General features: G+C 52.8%; 1 protein-coding gene across 7 annotated transcripts; it reads right to left on the bottom strand.

The window, feature by feature from the left end:
• Positions 1-618: 618 nt before the first annotated feature.
• ZNF683 (zinc finger protein 683) lies at positions 619-13,597 on the bottom strand. Of its 7 annotated transcripts, none has more exons than XM_054539542.2 (7): positions 13,305-13,480; positions 11,536-11,616; positions 7,439-7,566; positions 6,573-6,777; positions 3,516-4,210; positions 2,019-2,147; positions 619-1,007 (listed from the first exon to the last, which is right to left on the bottom strand). In XM_054539542.2, exons 2-7 carry the CDS (start codon positions 11,546-11,548, stop codon positions 636-638), a joined length of 1,542 nt encoding a protein of 513 aa, XP_054395517.1. In that variant the 5' UTR covers positions 11,549-11,616; positions 13,305-13,480; the 3' UTR covers positions 619-635. The 7 variants fall into 7 exon arrangements, with proteins under 7 accessions (XP_054395517.1, XP_054395530.1, XP_054395507.1 ...); XM_054539555.2 differs by having other exon boundaries at positions 7,439-7,563; XM_054539532.1 differs by lacking the exon at positions 11,536-11,616 and having other exon boundaries at positions 13,305-13,597.
• Positions 13,598-13,611: the final 14 nt, after the last annotated feature.

Genomic DNA, 13,611 nt, shown 5'->3' with positions numbered 1-13,611 from the left:
CTCCCCAGGGTCTCCGCCAGTTCTTCTCTGCCTGTAGCCCTTATCTGGCTGCAGCCTCCACGCCTTCCCTGAGCCTGGCACTCTGTTAGCCCAGAGTGTTGTGGTAACTAGACCCAGTTGACAGAGGACATCATGCTTCTGGGTCGTGAGCGGACCCTGATATCTTGAGTCTCCTTCCATAGCCCCACAATGAGAGGCACCCCACCCCTCCACCTCGCAACGACTATGCAGGGAGTACCTACTGAGGTGCAAGTGGCCAATAGGAAGGGTGAGACCCAGGCAGTGTGGGCAGCAGGACCCTCTGCACAGGTGTTGGGAAAAGGACAATGTGCCCAGGCTGGACAGCACGGTCGGCACCCTGCAGCGCGCTGGAGGGCTGGACTGTCTGTCGGTGAGTAGACAAGGAGAGCCTGGTCCTAGACGGGGAGTGGAACTCAAGCCCAGCTGAAGCAGATGGCTGCAGCCACGCACTGCACACACAGGCAGCACAGGCTCTTCCTGGCTGAGTCCCCTGACCTGCTCCCAGGTGAAGTGTGAGGTCTGGCAAATACACAGTGGCTTTCCCCCATTACCCCCACCCCCCACCTAAACTGTTGAAGCTCAGGAAGCCTCAATGCATGAGAGAAGAAATATTTTTAATTGTTCTGGCCCTGCCCCATCCCCAGGGGAGTCCCGGCACTGCTCAGGCTCACTGCTCTTGCTTTCCCCTGGGATGTCGAGGACACTTTGACCTCATCTATGTCACAGCCCATGTGTTTCTCAGATGCCACCGCCATAAGATCTAGTGCCCCCTGGTGCCACTGGGCAAGGCAGGCCAGAGAGGTCAGGGGCAGCTGGGTGTGCACCAGGCCACAGGGCTGTGGGGCGTGCAGCCGATGGTGCAGCTTCAGGTGGATGTGCTGGGTGAAGCGACTCCGGCAGACGCTGCACTGGAAGGGCCGGGCCCCCGAGTGCAGGCGCAGGTGGGTCTTGAGGTTACTGGAGCTGCTGAAGCGTTTGTGGCACACCTGATGGGAACGAGCACTGGCATCAGCTTTGTCCTCTGGGCTGGCTCAGGCATTCTACTCCCTCTCCCCATCCTGGAAATACCCATGACCCGCCTCTCTTTCCCTCCAGGCCTGGAAGCTTTTCCAGTGATTTCTCCCTGGGACCCATGGTATCTAGCATATTAGAACCAGGCCAGCTTGGGTTAGTTAGTGTCCTTCTTTTACTCCATGTGTGACCTTGTAAAAGTAACTTCTCCTCTCTGAGCCTTCCTCTGCTCATTGGTAACATTGGTTATTAATACCTAGCTTCATAGATATGGTGGACTGAATGAGATAATCACATAGAACTCTTAAGTGTGAAGCTGCAGCTTCAGTGGATTGTAATTAACATTTACAGGGGGCTGCCACATGCCTGCAGTTGGTTTCATCTAGTTTTCCCCAGGACCCTAGGGAAGCATGACTAAATACTAGTACAAGTCCTATATTACAGTAAGAAAGCAGAGTCTCAGAGGAGTGAAGCCACTAGCCAAAGGTCACACAGCAAGTTGGAGGCAGAGCTAGGATTTGAACACAGGTGGCCCAACTTTGCAGCCTGGACTCATAAGCATGGCACTGCTTTCATTTCTGCCCCTGTAAAACGGGAAAGAACCCCTGCCCTTCTGATTTCCCGAGGGATGTGGCCAGGCTCACAGAAGGAGGGAGCTGACATCAAGCTAATAGTTTTCCTACTTGGATACTCAGGGTACACTATAGCATTAACTCCTCCAACAACTCAGGGAGGTAGATAATGAGTATACATCCACTCTCCATGACCTCCAACTTCATTGTTCTCTCCCTCCTGCAGGCCTTTGGAGTGACCTTCAGTATTACCCATTCCAGGCTGAGAGGGGTCATTTTCAATTTTCACTCCCCCTTCCCATCTCCACTTGCTCAGGAGGACTGGGGAATGGAGGTTGCAGGTGCCATCCCTCCAAGGGCCTAAAACTCCTCACCAGCCTATAGGAGTACAGAGTAGGGGGAGAAGGATCTCACCGAGCACTTGTGGGGCCGCTCCCCAGTGTGCACCAGGTGGTGCTTCTGCAGGTGGGCAAGTTGGGTGAAGCTCTTCTGGCACAAGGCACACTGGAATGGACGCTCTCCACTGTGCACACGCAGGTGGACCTGAGTCAGATGCGGGAGAAATGCTGCCAACTGCCCAGCACCCCCAGCAGGGCCTGAGGTCCTCTCCAAATCTCTGCCCACTTCCCTCTCCCTCCCTGTCATCTCCCTCAGGGCCCATCATCCCCAGGATACTCTACTCTTTCTGCTGCCCTGTAGGCGAGATGGCAGTGGTCAGAAGGCCAGGGGTAAGAGGTACCCCAGGTATATTGTGGAGCACTGCTATTCAAAATGTGGTTCACAGACCAGCAGCGCTGGTATCACACTTTGGGAGCATGTTAGAAATGCAGGTTCTCAAGTCCGGCCCCAGACCTGCTGAATCAAAAACTCTGGGAGGGCTGAGCACACGCTCATGGCTGTAATCCCAGCATTTTGGGAGGCCGAGGAGGGAGGATCAATGGAGCCCAGGAGTTCAATACCAGCCTGAGAAACACATTGTGACCCCGTATGCACAAAAAATTTGAAAATTAACGAGGTGTGGTGGCGTGTGCAGTGGTCCCAGCTACTGGGGAGGATGAAGTGGGAGCATCCCTTAAGCCCAGGAGTTTGAGACCAGCGTGGGCGACAGAATGAGACTCCATACGGAAAAAAAAAAAAAGATAACTCTGGGGCTGGGAGCTACTCTGGAGGCTGAGGTGGGAGGATCGCAAAAACTCTAGGAATCTGCATGTTTACTAGCTCTCCAGGTGGTCTGAGGCTCATGAAAGTTTAAGAACTCCTGTCCTGCAGGATCCAGTAGGGCTTCTCCTCATAACCACAATGTGCCCTCAACTTCAGAACCAGCCAGCGAGCGCACAGTTTCCGGCCTTTGTTAACGCACTGAGATGCGCCCCTGGGCGCCCCCTGCTGGGCGATGCGGATGGTGAGGCCAATCGCATCGGCGGTCGCGCAGATTTGTGGGATCCCACTTGTAAAAGGTTGGTCATTGGACTGTGGTCTAGACTCACCAAAATCTACCCATTCCCTCATCTGACTGCCCAAAAAAATAAATAAGAAGCTTAACTGGGAGTCCAGAAAGGATGGTTGTCCAGGAAAGGGCTTTCTTTGCCCAGAGCAAATGTTGAGAGACTAAACCTAACACTACCGTTAAATCAGGGTGATCTTAGGCAAATGCTGCCCATTAAAAGCCTCAGTCTCCCCGTTTTAACGTAAATGAGACGATCTCATAGGCAGTCCTCTAGGGTGGCAAGAACTTTGGTGGCCGTCTTATCCTATATCTCCACCCAAATGAACCATCCAAGGTCACTTGGCCCTAGAGGTTGCCCAGGACTGCCTTCTAGCTTTGAGGTCCTTGCTTCTAGAAGCAGACTGGGGTGCGTGGGGGGCCCTGAAGGATGTTGAGGGGAGCAGCAGAGCCCAGGAGGCAGATACCTTGAGATTGGAGAGCTGCCCAAAGCTCTTGCCACATATGTTGCACTCGTACAAGATTTTGCCATTCTTCTTTTTCAGCGGGTAAGGCAAGGCTGCAGTGCCTGTCTGGGAACTCAGTGGGACCCGCTTTGCTGGAGATGCCATGCCACCACACTTCAGGCCTGGGGAGTTGGTTGGGGCAGCTCCAGCACCTGGATTTCGGGCCTGGGAAGGCAGGGCTTGGCCAGAGGCTTGGAAGTCCCCTGGGTAGGGAAGCAGGGTCTCCCACCGAGCGCTGGGGTGCCCCGGCTCATTGACCATCATCAGCAGGCTAGGCATAGCCATGGTGGGGTAGGTGGTGTCTTGGGGCAGCATGAGGAGGTGGGGACATTGGTCAGAAGGTAGGGCCCCATAGGTGAACAGGTGGGGTGGAGGCAGGAGAAGTGGGTATCCAGGGTAGAAGGTGTGGAGGAGAAATGGGAGCTCCTTGGAGATGGAGTTGGCAGGGGGACAGGGGCAGAAAGCCAAGGGGCTGGGGCTCTTTCTGTTCTGCAGCGGTGGTGGGGAAGAGCTGTTATGAGGGGAGAAGGCTGGGCAGGGGGCCCCCTCGCCAGCTCTTTCTGGCTGTTTTCCCAGCTTGTCCTTGTTCCGTGGGTACTTGACTGTGAGTTTCTTCTCATTGGTGGAGCTGGCGTGCAGCCCTGGTGGCTCGTGCTCTAAGCAGGAAAAGGAAGGCGGTCAGATCCCCACAGTCTGGGGTGAAGTTCTGTCCTCCATCAAACCTGCCCTGCTCGGGGCTGAGAAAGACCTCCGGCCTGCAAGCCTGCTAGCATTTCTATAGTGCTGAACAATTTCAGGGGGAGAAAGCAGTTCAAGGTCCCTATTAGACACCTAGGTTGAGAAGCCAAGTGGGCAGATGGATAAATTGGGTTGGAGTTTAAAGGAGAGGTCTGAACTGGAGACATAAATCCAGGTGCCATGGGTACAGATAAGATCACATAAGGGTGAGGCTAGATCTGCTGTGTCCAAAATGGCAGCCACTGGACACGTGACTAGATTTACATTAATTACAATGATTCTAATAAAAAATGAAGTTCTCAGTTGCACCAGTCACATTTACAGTGCTCAGCAGGTATGGCATTGGAGAGCACAGGTATAGAATGTTCCCATTATTGCAGGGAGTTCTACCAAACAGTGCTATTCTAGATAAAGAGTACTAAAATAAAAAACCTGTTAAAAAGTAAACTGTCAGCCAGGTGCAGTGGCTCATGCCTGTAATCCCAGTGCTTTGGGAGGCCGAGGCAGGAGGATTGCTTAAGCCCAGGAATTTGAGATCAGCCTGGGCAACAAAGCAAAATCCCATCTCTACAAAACAATAAGAAGATTAAGGCTGGGCACGGTGGCTCACGCCTGTAATCCCAGCACTTTGGGAGGCCGAGGCGGGAAGATCACCTGAGGTTGGGAGTTTGAGACCAGCCTGACCAACATGGAGAAACCCCATCTCTACTAAAAATACAAAATTAGCTGGGCATGGTGGCATATGCCTGTAATCCCAGCTACTTGGGAGGCTGAGGCAGAAGAATCGCTTGAACCTGGGAGGCAGAGATTGCAGTGAGCCGAGATCATGCCATTGCACTCCAGCCTGGGCAACAAAAGCGAAACTCTGTTTCAAAAAAGAAAGAAAGAAAGAAAGAAAATTAGCTGGGTGTTTGTGGCATGTGTCTGTAGTAGTCCCAACTACTCAGGAGGCTGAGGAGAGAGGATTGCTTGAGCCCAGGAGTTGGAGGCTGCAGTGAGCCATGATTGTGTCCCTGCACTCCAACCTATCTCAAAAAAAAAAAAAAAAAAAGCAAGTTGTCTTCTGGTTGGATCCTTATTTATTTACTCAATCAATCTCACTGAGCTGTTTCACTCTGTACTCTGTGCTGGGGTCCTAGAAATAAAGGATACAGCAAGAGAGTCCTTGCCTTCAGGGGGTCATCGTCACATAAGGAAATGGTGTGTTACAACAAACCTAGAACCCAGGCAGAGATGAGATCACACTTTTGTGGATGAAGAAACCAGATCTCGGTGTTGTGTCCAAGTCCATAGAAATAGAAAGGGCAGAACTGAGACTCCAACCCCAATTCCCTAACTCCCAGCCCAGTGCTTTTTTTTTGAGATGGAGTCTCGCTCTGTCGCCCAGGCTGAGCGCAGTGGCGCCATCTTGGCTCACTGCAAGCTCCGCCTCCCAGGTTCACACCATTCTTCTGCCTCAGCCTCCCGAGTAGCTGGACTACAGGCGCCCGCCACCATGCCCAGCTAATTTTTTGTATTTTTAGTAGAGACGAGGTTTCACCGTGTCAGCCACGATGGTCTCGATCTCCTTACCTTGTGATGCGCCCGCCTCAGCCTCCCAAAGTGCTGGGATTACAGGCATGAGCCACCGTACCTGGCCCCCAGTGCTTTTATAAGATCCCTCTAGGGCTGGGCACAGCGGCTCACATCTATAATTCCAGCACTTTGGGTCACCGAGGCAGGTGGATCACCTGAGGTGAGGCGCTCGAGACCAGCCTGGCCAACATGGCAAAACCCTGTCTTTACTAAAAATACAAAAATTAGCCAGGGGTGGTGGCGCACACCTGTAATCCCAGCTACTCCGAGAGGCTGAGGCAGGAGAATCGCTTGAACCTGGGAGGCAGAGGTTGCAGTGACTGGAGATCATGCCATTGCACTCCAGCCTGGGCAACAGAACGAGACTCCATCTCAAAAACAAACAAACAAACAAACAAAAAACACCTCTCTAAGCAGACAAAGCACCATCCCCAACCCCCACGACCTTGGCTATACCTACACCAGCTCCTACACACATGCCTGAGAAGCCAGTGCCCAGCTTCTCTGGCTTAGGTATCACCACTCGAAAGCCCCCTGCACCCTCAGGCAAAAACTCCAAGGCCAAAATGTGGAAGTAAAGTGTGCCTAAGCTCTGTCTTCATCAGTGATACTGCATCCTCTCCACCACCCATCCCCAAACCTAGCAGTGCCCCCCACCCTCCAGCCTCTGCCAGGCGCAGGTGCAGCCCGGTGCCCTGGGCTTACTCATGCTCAAGGCGTCCTCTTGGAGGCCCCGCAGGTCTGTGCCCACGGGTGCTGGCTGTGGGGTGCACAGGTTCAGGTCCAAGTCCTGTAGGCAGGCCAGCAGTGCAGACCTGCCCGGTGCCAGGGGCAAGGGACACAGCCAGCTGGCACAGGATGGGCCATGAGCATCCACCATGTCTGGAAGTGGTCTGCAGGCTGAGAAGACCTGGAGGGCAGGGGCAAGGGGCTTGGGGGCTGGTGACTGGGACTCCATGGGTCCCTTAGATGGCCCCCACCCCTATTTTGTTTTCCAAAGGGGAGAATAAGCTAAAACAGCCACCACACTCCATATCTGTCACTCAAATGGCATCTCTTCCCTCATCCAAAGATCTCTTTCCCCCAGGATTTTCCCACCCACCACAAGATTGCCCTCCTCCTGTCCCCAGGGCCCTCTCTAGCCCTGTTCTCCCTCCCTGTCCCGAAACCATGTACCTCTGACCACCCTGGTCCCCAGTGTATCTCAGACCATCACTGTAATTTGAATGTCACCAGGTTGAGCACAAAGAAAATCCCCATCAAAGACTATAAACTCCACAAGATGGCCCTGAGCCCCTGCTCACTAAGGCCCAAGGCCATGGTCATAGCTGCCAAGCCTACTGCATGAGGCTTCCGCTTCTTATTCCCCACAGGAGAGTCTGAGCCCCTGAGGCGTGGGGAGAGAGTGTCTGGCTCCTCAAAGGAACATCCCTATGATGTGCCTGGGCTAGGGGGTGCTCAGGACAGGGAAGGAGGTCTAGGTCCCTTCAGACATTCCCCTTTTTCCTCCTAATGTCACCTCCTACTATAAGCAGACTACCCACAAAGGTAAGACTGGGGTTCTACCTTACCTGGTCACCTCGGAAGAGCTGGAAGTCCAGGCTGGGGGACAGGGAGCCCCCTGTACCTCCCAGGGCCATGGGCCTATGGCAACAACCTAATTGTGCAGCTGGTTCTTCCTTCATATCCCCATTACCTGCTGGGAAACAGGTGAGTTAGAGGTAAGCTGTGAAGGTCCTCCAAATAGGAGTCTGAGTTCTAGGACGGGCTCTCCCATTAACATGCTGCATGACCACAAGTTATTCATGTCCCTTCCTGGACTCAGTTTCCCTATCCGCAAAATGGGAAGGTTGGTCTAGTTGATGTGTAAGGATTCTCTCAGTGTTGACATTTAGAAGCCAGTGATGCTCTCCTGGTAGGTGTGGAAAGATTAAATAGAGATTGGCCAGGTGCCGTGGCTCAAGCCTGTAATCCCAGCACTTTGGGAGGCTGAGATGGGAGGATCTTTTGAGGCCAGGAGTTCTAGACCAGCCTGGGCAACATAGTGAGACCCCCATCTCTACAAAATAAAAAATATGGTGGGTGGGGTGGCTCAGGCCTGTAATCCCAGCACTTTGGGAGTCCAAGGCAGTTGGATCACCTGATGTCAGGAGTTCAAGACTAACCTCGGCAACATGGTGAAACCCTGTCTCTACTAAAAATACAAAAATTATCCAGGCATGGTGGTGCATGCCTATAATCCCACCTACTCAGGAGGCCAAGGCACGAGAATCACTTGAACCTGGGAGGTGGAGGTTGCAGTGAGCCAAGATCGTGCCACTGCATTCAAGCCTGGGCAACAGAATGAGACTCCTTCTAAAAAAAAATAAAATAAATAAAAAAATAAAAAATTTAAAAAAAGGGAGGCCCAGGCAGGTGGATCACCTGAGGTCAAGAGTTCGAGACCAGCCTGGCTAACATGGTGAAACCCCGTCTCTACTAAATATACAAAAATTAAAATTAGACCAGGCGCAGTGGCTCATGCCTGTAATCCCAGCATTTTGGGAGGCCGAGGCAGGCGGATCACCTGAGGTCGGGAGTTCAAGACCAGCCTGACGAACAGGGTGAAACCCCATCTCTACTAAAACTACATAAATTAGCCGGGTGTGGTGGCGCACGCCTGTAATCCCAGCTACTCAGGAGGCTGAGGCAGGAGAATCGCTTGAACCCGGGAGGCGGAGGTTGCAGTGAGCCAAGATAGCACCACTGCATTCCAGCCTGGGTGACAGAGCAAGACTTTGTCTCAAAAAAAAAAAAAAATTAGCTGAGCGTGGTGGCTCACACCTGTAGTCCCAGCTACTAGGGAGGCTGAGGCAAGAGAATCACTTGAACCCAAGAGGCGGAGGTTGCAGTAGCCAAGATCACGTCACTGCACTCCAGTCTGGGCAACAGAGTGAGACTCGGTTCAAAAATAAATAAATAAATTAGCTGGGTGTAGTAGCCTGTGCCTGTGGTCCCCAGCTACTTGGGAGGCTGAGGTGGGAAGATTGCTTGAGCCTGGAAGGTTGTGGCTGCAGTGAGCTGAGATCACACCACTATACTCTAGCCTGGGCGAGGATAGAGCAAGACCCTGTCTCAATCAATCAATCAATCAATGGAGATTAGCCAATCAGAAGTGAAGAGCAGAGCTCTCTTGAGAGGAGAGGAAGGCCCTCACAGAGGTTACTTCCAAGTAAGTGCAGAGATCTGAGGGAACATTCCAGATTCTTCAGGGCTACAGAGAAGCCACCCCCTTCTGTGCTGAGAGGGGTCCCTGTGCTGAGAGGGGTCCCTGACTCTACCAACCAGAGGCCCCCCACCAAGGGGAATCCTGTATCCTAGCTCACCCAGACAGCTCTTCTGGACAGCTGAGGACATCTCAGTGTCCTGTCACCCAGGCTGCCCAGCTCAGTGCTCTCACCAGGAATAAAGCCTGAATGAGCGGACCAAGCCCCCGGATGCCCCTGACTAGCCTGACAGAGAGACGCGAGTGCCCAGCTGTCTGCTCACCCAGCACCAGGCTTCTCTGCCATCTTCCACCTGAGGCCACACAGCACAGGGATCACTTCAGCCCAGTGAATGCCCCAAGACCCCTTCCCCGTCCCCTCAGGGACCACCCTTTAAATCCCAAATGCCCCTCAGACCCTAAAACCCTCACTCCAGTGTCTCAGCCCTCTAAAACCCCTTCTCCTTTCCCTCTTTCCTCACTCCTCCCAACGCTGCTTCAGGTCTCGAAGCAAATACCATGGCCCCCCGAAGGGCTGCTGGCTGTGGGGCTCTCCACTCGGTGCTGCAGCAGTGCTCCCGGCTGGGAAGGAAGGAGGTGGGCAGCCAGGCCACAGCTGCCTGTGGCTGAGGCCCCAGTGGGGAGTGAGAGATGGCAGGAAGGTGTTACATTTGAAGTTGCCACAGATAGGAAGTGGGGGCAGGCAGGCCTGGGGGCCCTGCAAGTTCTGACAAGGGGGCACTATCCACTCAGCTTTGCCTACCTGTGGCAACTCTGGAGGACAACCTGCTGGTGTGGATTGCAGTGAACTGGGGCTACTGGAATTTCAGGATGTGTGTGTGAGGGGGCCAGGCTGTTATTTCTGTTCTCAAAGTACCCAGATGGCTGGACAGGAGGACAGAGTAGGGCTCAAAGCCTGGACAGGGGGGCCTTCTGTGGAGGGGAGCCAAGCTGAGATGAAGACAGGCATTGATGATGACAGGGAGACAGTGATGGTGACAGGTAGGGACAGGAACAGGCAGAGACAAGAACAGGCAACATAGAAGGATATGGAATGAGACAGAGGACGGAGCAGGCAACTGATCTCACAGAGATACAGCAAACACGTTTTCCTCCTCCAGGTCCCATCTCAGATCTCCTGACCCTGGAAAGTTCTATCCTCTAATCTAGAGGCCCCAAGAGGCAAAAGATAATTCAAGGATATGGCCAGGTGAAGTGGCTCACATCTGTAATCCTAGCACTTCAGGAGACCAAGGCAGACCCATCTCCTGAGCCCAGGAGTTTGAGATCAGCCTGGGCAACAAAGCAAGACCTCATCTCTACAAAAAATACAAAACTTAGCTGGGCATGGTGACTTGCACCTCTGGTCCCAGCTACTCAGGAGGCTGAGGCAGGAAGATCACTTGAGCCCAGGAATATAAGGCTGCAGTGAACTAGGATATCACCACTGCACTCTAGCCTGGGTAACAGAGAAAGATCCTGTCTCTTTAAAAAAAAAAAAAAAATAGACATAGCAAAATGGGTGTAAGGCATGACTAGGCCAGGTGTGGTGGCTCACATCTGTAATCCCAGCACTTTGGGAAGCTGAGGTAGGCCAGCTGCTTGAGCCCAGGAGTTCAAGACCAGCATGAGCAACATGATGAAACACCATCTCTACAAAAAATACAAAAATTAGCCAGGCATGGTGGCGCATGCCTGTTGTCCCAGCTACTCAGGAGGCTGAGGTGGGAGGATCACTTGAGCCAGGGAGGTCGAGACTGCAGTGAGCTGAGATCATGCCACTGCACTCCAGCCTGGGTGACAGAGCGAGACCCTGTCTCAAAAAAACATAAATAAATAAGGAAAAGACATGTCTAGATACAAAAAGGGAGGCCTCATAGGCCAGAAAGTGGCTTTTTAGCCTGAGCAATATCATTATTCTTGGGAGCATGAGAAGAAGCATCACCCCTGCGGCCTCACACAAATTTGGGTGTGCGTGAGTCTGGCCCAGGGTGCAAAAGCCCCAACCAGCCATCAATCTCCACCTCAGCCACGCCACCCTGGTGTCCCAGAACATACAGGGACATCTCAGGCTATGCACCAGGGGCTGGGGCATGTTCCTGGGGTTTCTCTGCCAGCTCAGCCCCTAGGGCTGTGACCCATCCTCCACATAACTGATCCCAACATGTTTGTGAGCATCTCAAGGACAGGGACCTCTGTCTACTCATTTTGGTTTTCCATGTAGAAATTTGTCAGGTTTTTTTGGATGCCCAGCCTCTGAAACTTTTCCCCTACATGAGTCTTGAGGGAGGCAAAAGGTACCTCCCATTATAAAAGCCAAAATGGCCAAATACTTAGTTCCAACCTCCCTCCCCAGCACTTCATGCAAGCACACATGGACTAGGTCGATCAGATGTCCCCACCCAGAAGGGGTGACCCACACACCTTTGGCTTCCATCTGCCAGCTCTGCCCCCTCCTGGCATCACACTCTGCTCGCAACTCTCAAAACACTTTGCACAACCTCTCTGTTAGAAAAAAATAAAACCTACTTCCCCTCTATCCGCACTTCCCAAACCCACTCTGGTGATCACGGGCTTTCCTTGGCTTGGGTCTCTGGTCTGGGTCAAGGCATCTGCTCAGGTTCCTCAGTTAGAAGACCGTGGTCTTCCATTTGTGCTACCTCCCCAGGGCATGTGGGACAAAGTGACATCACATTTAGGCCTGTGACATCACAGTTAGGCCTGTGACATCACAGGGCGTGGAGGCTGACAAGACAGATGATCTGGGAGATGAGAGCAAGGAAGGGCTTGGCAGGCAGAGGCTGCTCCACATGGGAACCTGAGGGAGTCTGTCCTCAGCCCACCTCTTGGGACATTTCCTAGCCAAGCCGGGTCTTGTGAGCATGAGAAGAGGCATAACCCCTGCAGCCTCACACAAATTCTGGTGTGCGTGAGTCTGGCCCAGGGTGCAAAAGCCCCAACAAGCCATTAATCTCCACCCCAGCCCAGTAGACTAGCAGGTCAGAAGCTAGTGCCGCTGGCTGAGCGCAGTGGCTCACGCCTGTAATCCCAGGACTTTGGGAGGCCGAGGAGGGCAGATCACTTGAGGTCAGGAGTTCAAGACCAGCCTGGCCAACATGGTGGAACCCCATCTCTACAAAAATACAAAAATTAGCCAAGCGTGGTGGCACATGCCTGTTTTTCCAGCTACTTGGGAGACTGAGGCAGGAGAACTGCTTGAACCCAGGAGGCGGAGGTTGCAGTGAGCCGAGATGGCTCTGCTACACTCCAGGCTGGGCAACAGAGTGAGACTCCATCTCAAAATAAAATAAAACACAATAAAAAAAGCCACTGGTCCTGAGGTGGCAGGTCTGTGGAAACTCCTCTCTACAACAAAGGCTGTGGTACCACATCCGGCTTCCAGGGCAGTGGAGGAAAGAAGGGGGTTCAGGGGAGGCTGCAGAGTCTGTGCAGGGCTGGTCCTGGGGTGTGATATTTGGCCATGGTCCTGTCTACTTCCAGCCTCCCTTGATCCATCCTGTTCTCCAAGCCTCGCTCTCCAGCCTTCTCAGACCTCCTGTGAGCTTTTCTAACATCTTTTAAACAAATTCCTTCTGCTTAACTCTTCCTGAAATGGTTTTTGTAGCTTACAACTGATAATTCTGCATTATACATGCCCAGAACAGAAGATAAAGTAACAGGATTCCAGCTGGAATTGTCCAAGGAACAGAGTAAATAGCCACCTTTACAAACAGCTTTCTTGCTGTGTCTGGCACTGTGCTAGGGGCTTCATAAACTTTATCTCATTTAGTCTTCACAATAAGCCGGTGTGGTGGTGGATTTTATTATTAGCAACTCATCCAGAGTCACACAACAAGTAGCCAAGAGCTCTTTAGTGGTAAACCTCAGACTCTGCCATCTCTTGGCCATATCAGCTTCCCCCACTATGACAGCCACCCCCTCATTTCTTTCTTTCTTGCTCTCTCTTCCCACATGCTGCTCCCAGTCCTTCCCCCAACTCCTCAGTGGCCCCCTCAGTATCCTTCAGCTTAACGGAGGGGCTTAGTTCACCAAAACTCTACTCCCCAAAAGCAAGAGCCCTCTCAGACCCCCAGGCCACAAGCCCGCCTCCCCTGCTGTCTTGCTGGGAATCACAGGGAAGTGAGGAGGCACCGAGTGAAGTTTCCTCCCCTCCAAGGCACTTCCCCACACACCTTTGGCTTCCATCTGCCAGCTCTGCCCCCTCTTGGCATCACATTCTGCTCCCAACTCTCAGACCACTTTGCACAACCTCTGTTAGAAAAAAATAAAAAAGGAAATGGCCTTGGAGATTTCCAGTTCTCCAATCCTGAAAGCTCCCTGGCTTGGCTAGGAAATGACCCAGGAGGTGGGCTGAGGACAGACTCCCTCAGGTTCCCACGTGGAGCAGCCTCTGCCTGCCAAGCCCTCCCTTGCTCTCATCTCCCAGATCATCTGTCTTGTCAGCCTCCACACCCTGTGATGTCACAGACCTAACTGTGA

Source organism: Pongo abelii, chromosome 1 (genome assembly GCF_028885655.2).
Source record: "Pongo abelii isolate AG06213 chromosome 1, NHGRI_mPonAbe1-v2.0_pri, whole genome shotgun sequence".
In the NCBI taxonomy this organism is placed as follows: Eukaryota; Metazoa; Chordata; class Mammalia; order Primates; family Hominidae; genus Pongo; species Pongo abelii.
The sequence above is the reverse complement of the archived record's forward strand: the minus strand, read 5'-3'. Positions and strand labels throughout refer to the sequence as shown.

What these genes read in the sequence shown, in the direction of transcription:
- ZNF683 (XM_054539532.1), bottom strand. An exon ending in AGCTCTTCCGAGGTGACCAG is followed by an intron (nt 6,778 to 7,438) that starts GTAAGGTAGAAC and finishes CCTGCCCTCCAG; the next exon opens with GTCTTCTCAGCCTGCAGACC. An exon ending in AGCGGCCCCACAAGTGCTCG is followed by an intron (nt 1,008 to 2,018) that starts GTGAGATCCTTC and finishes CGTTCCCATCAG; the next exon opens with GTGTGCCACAAACGCTTCAG.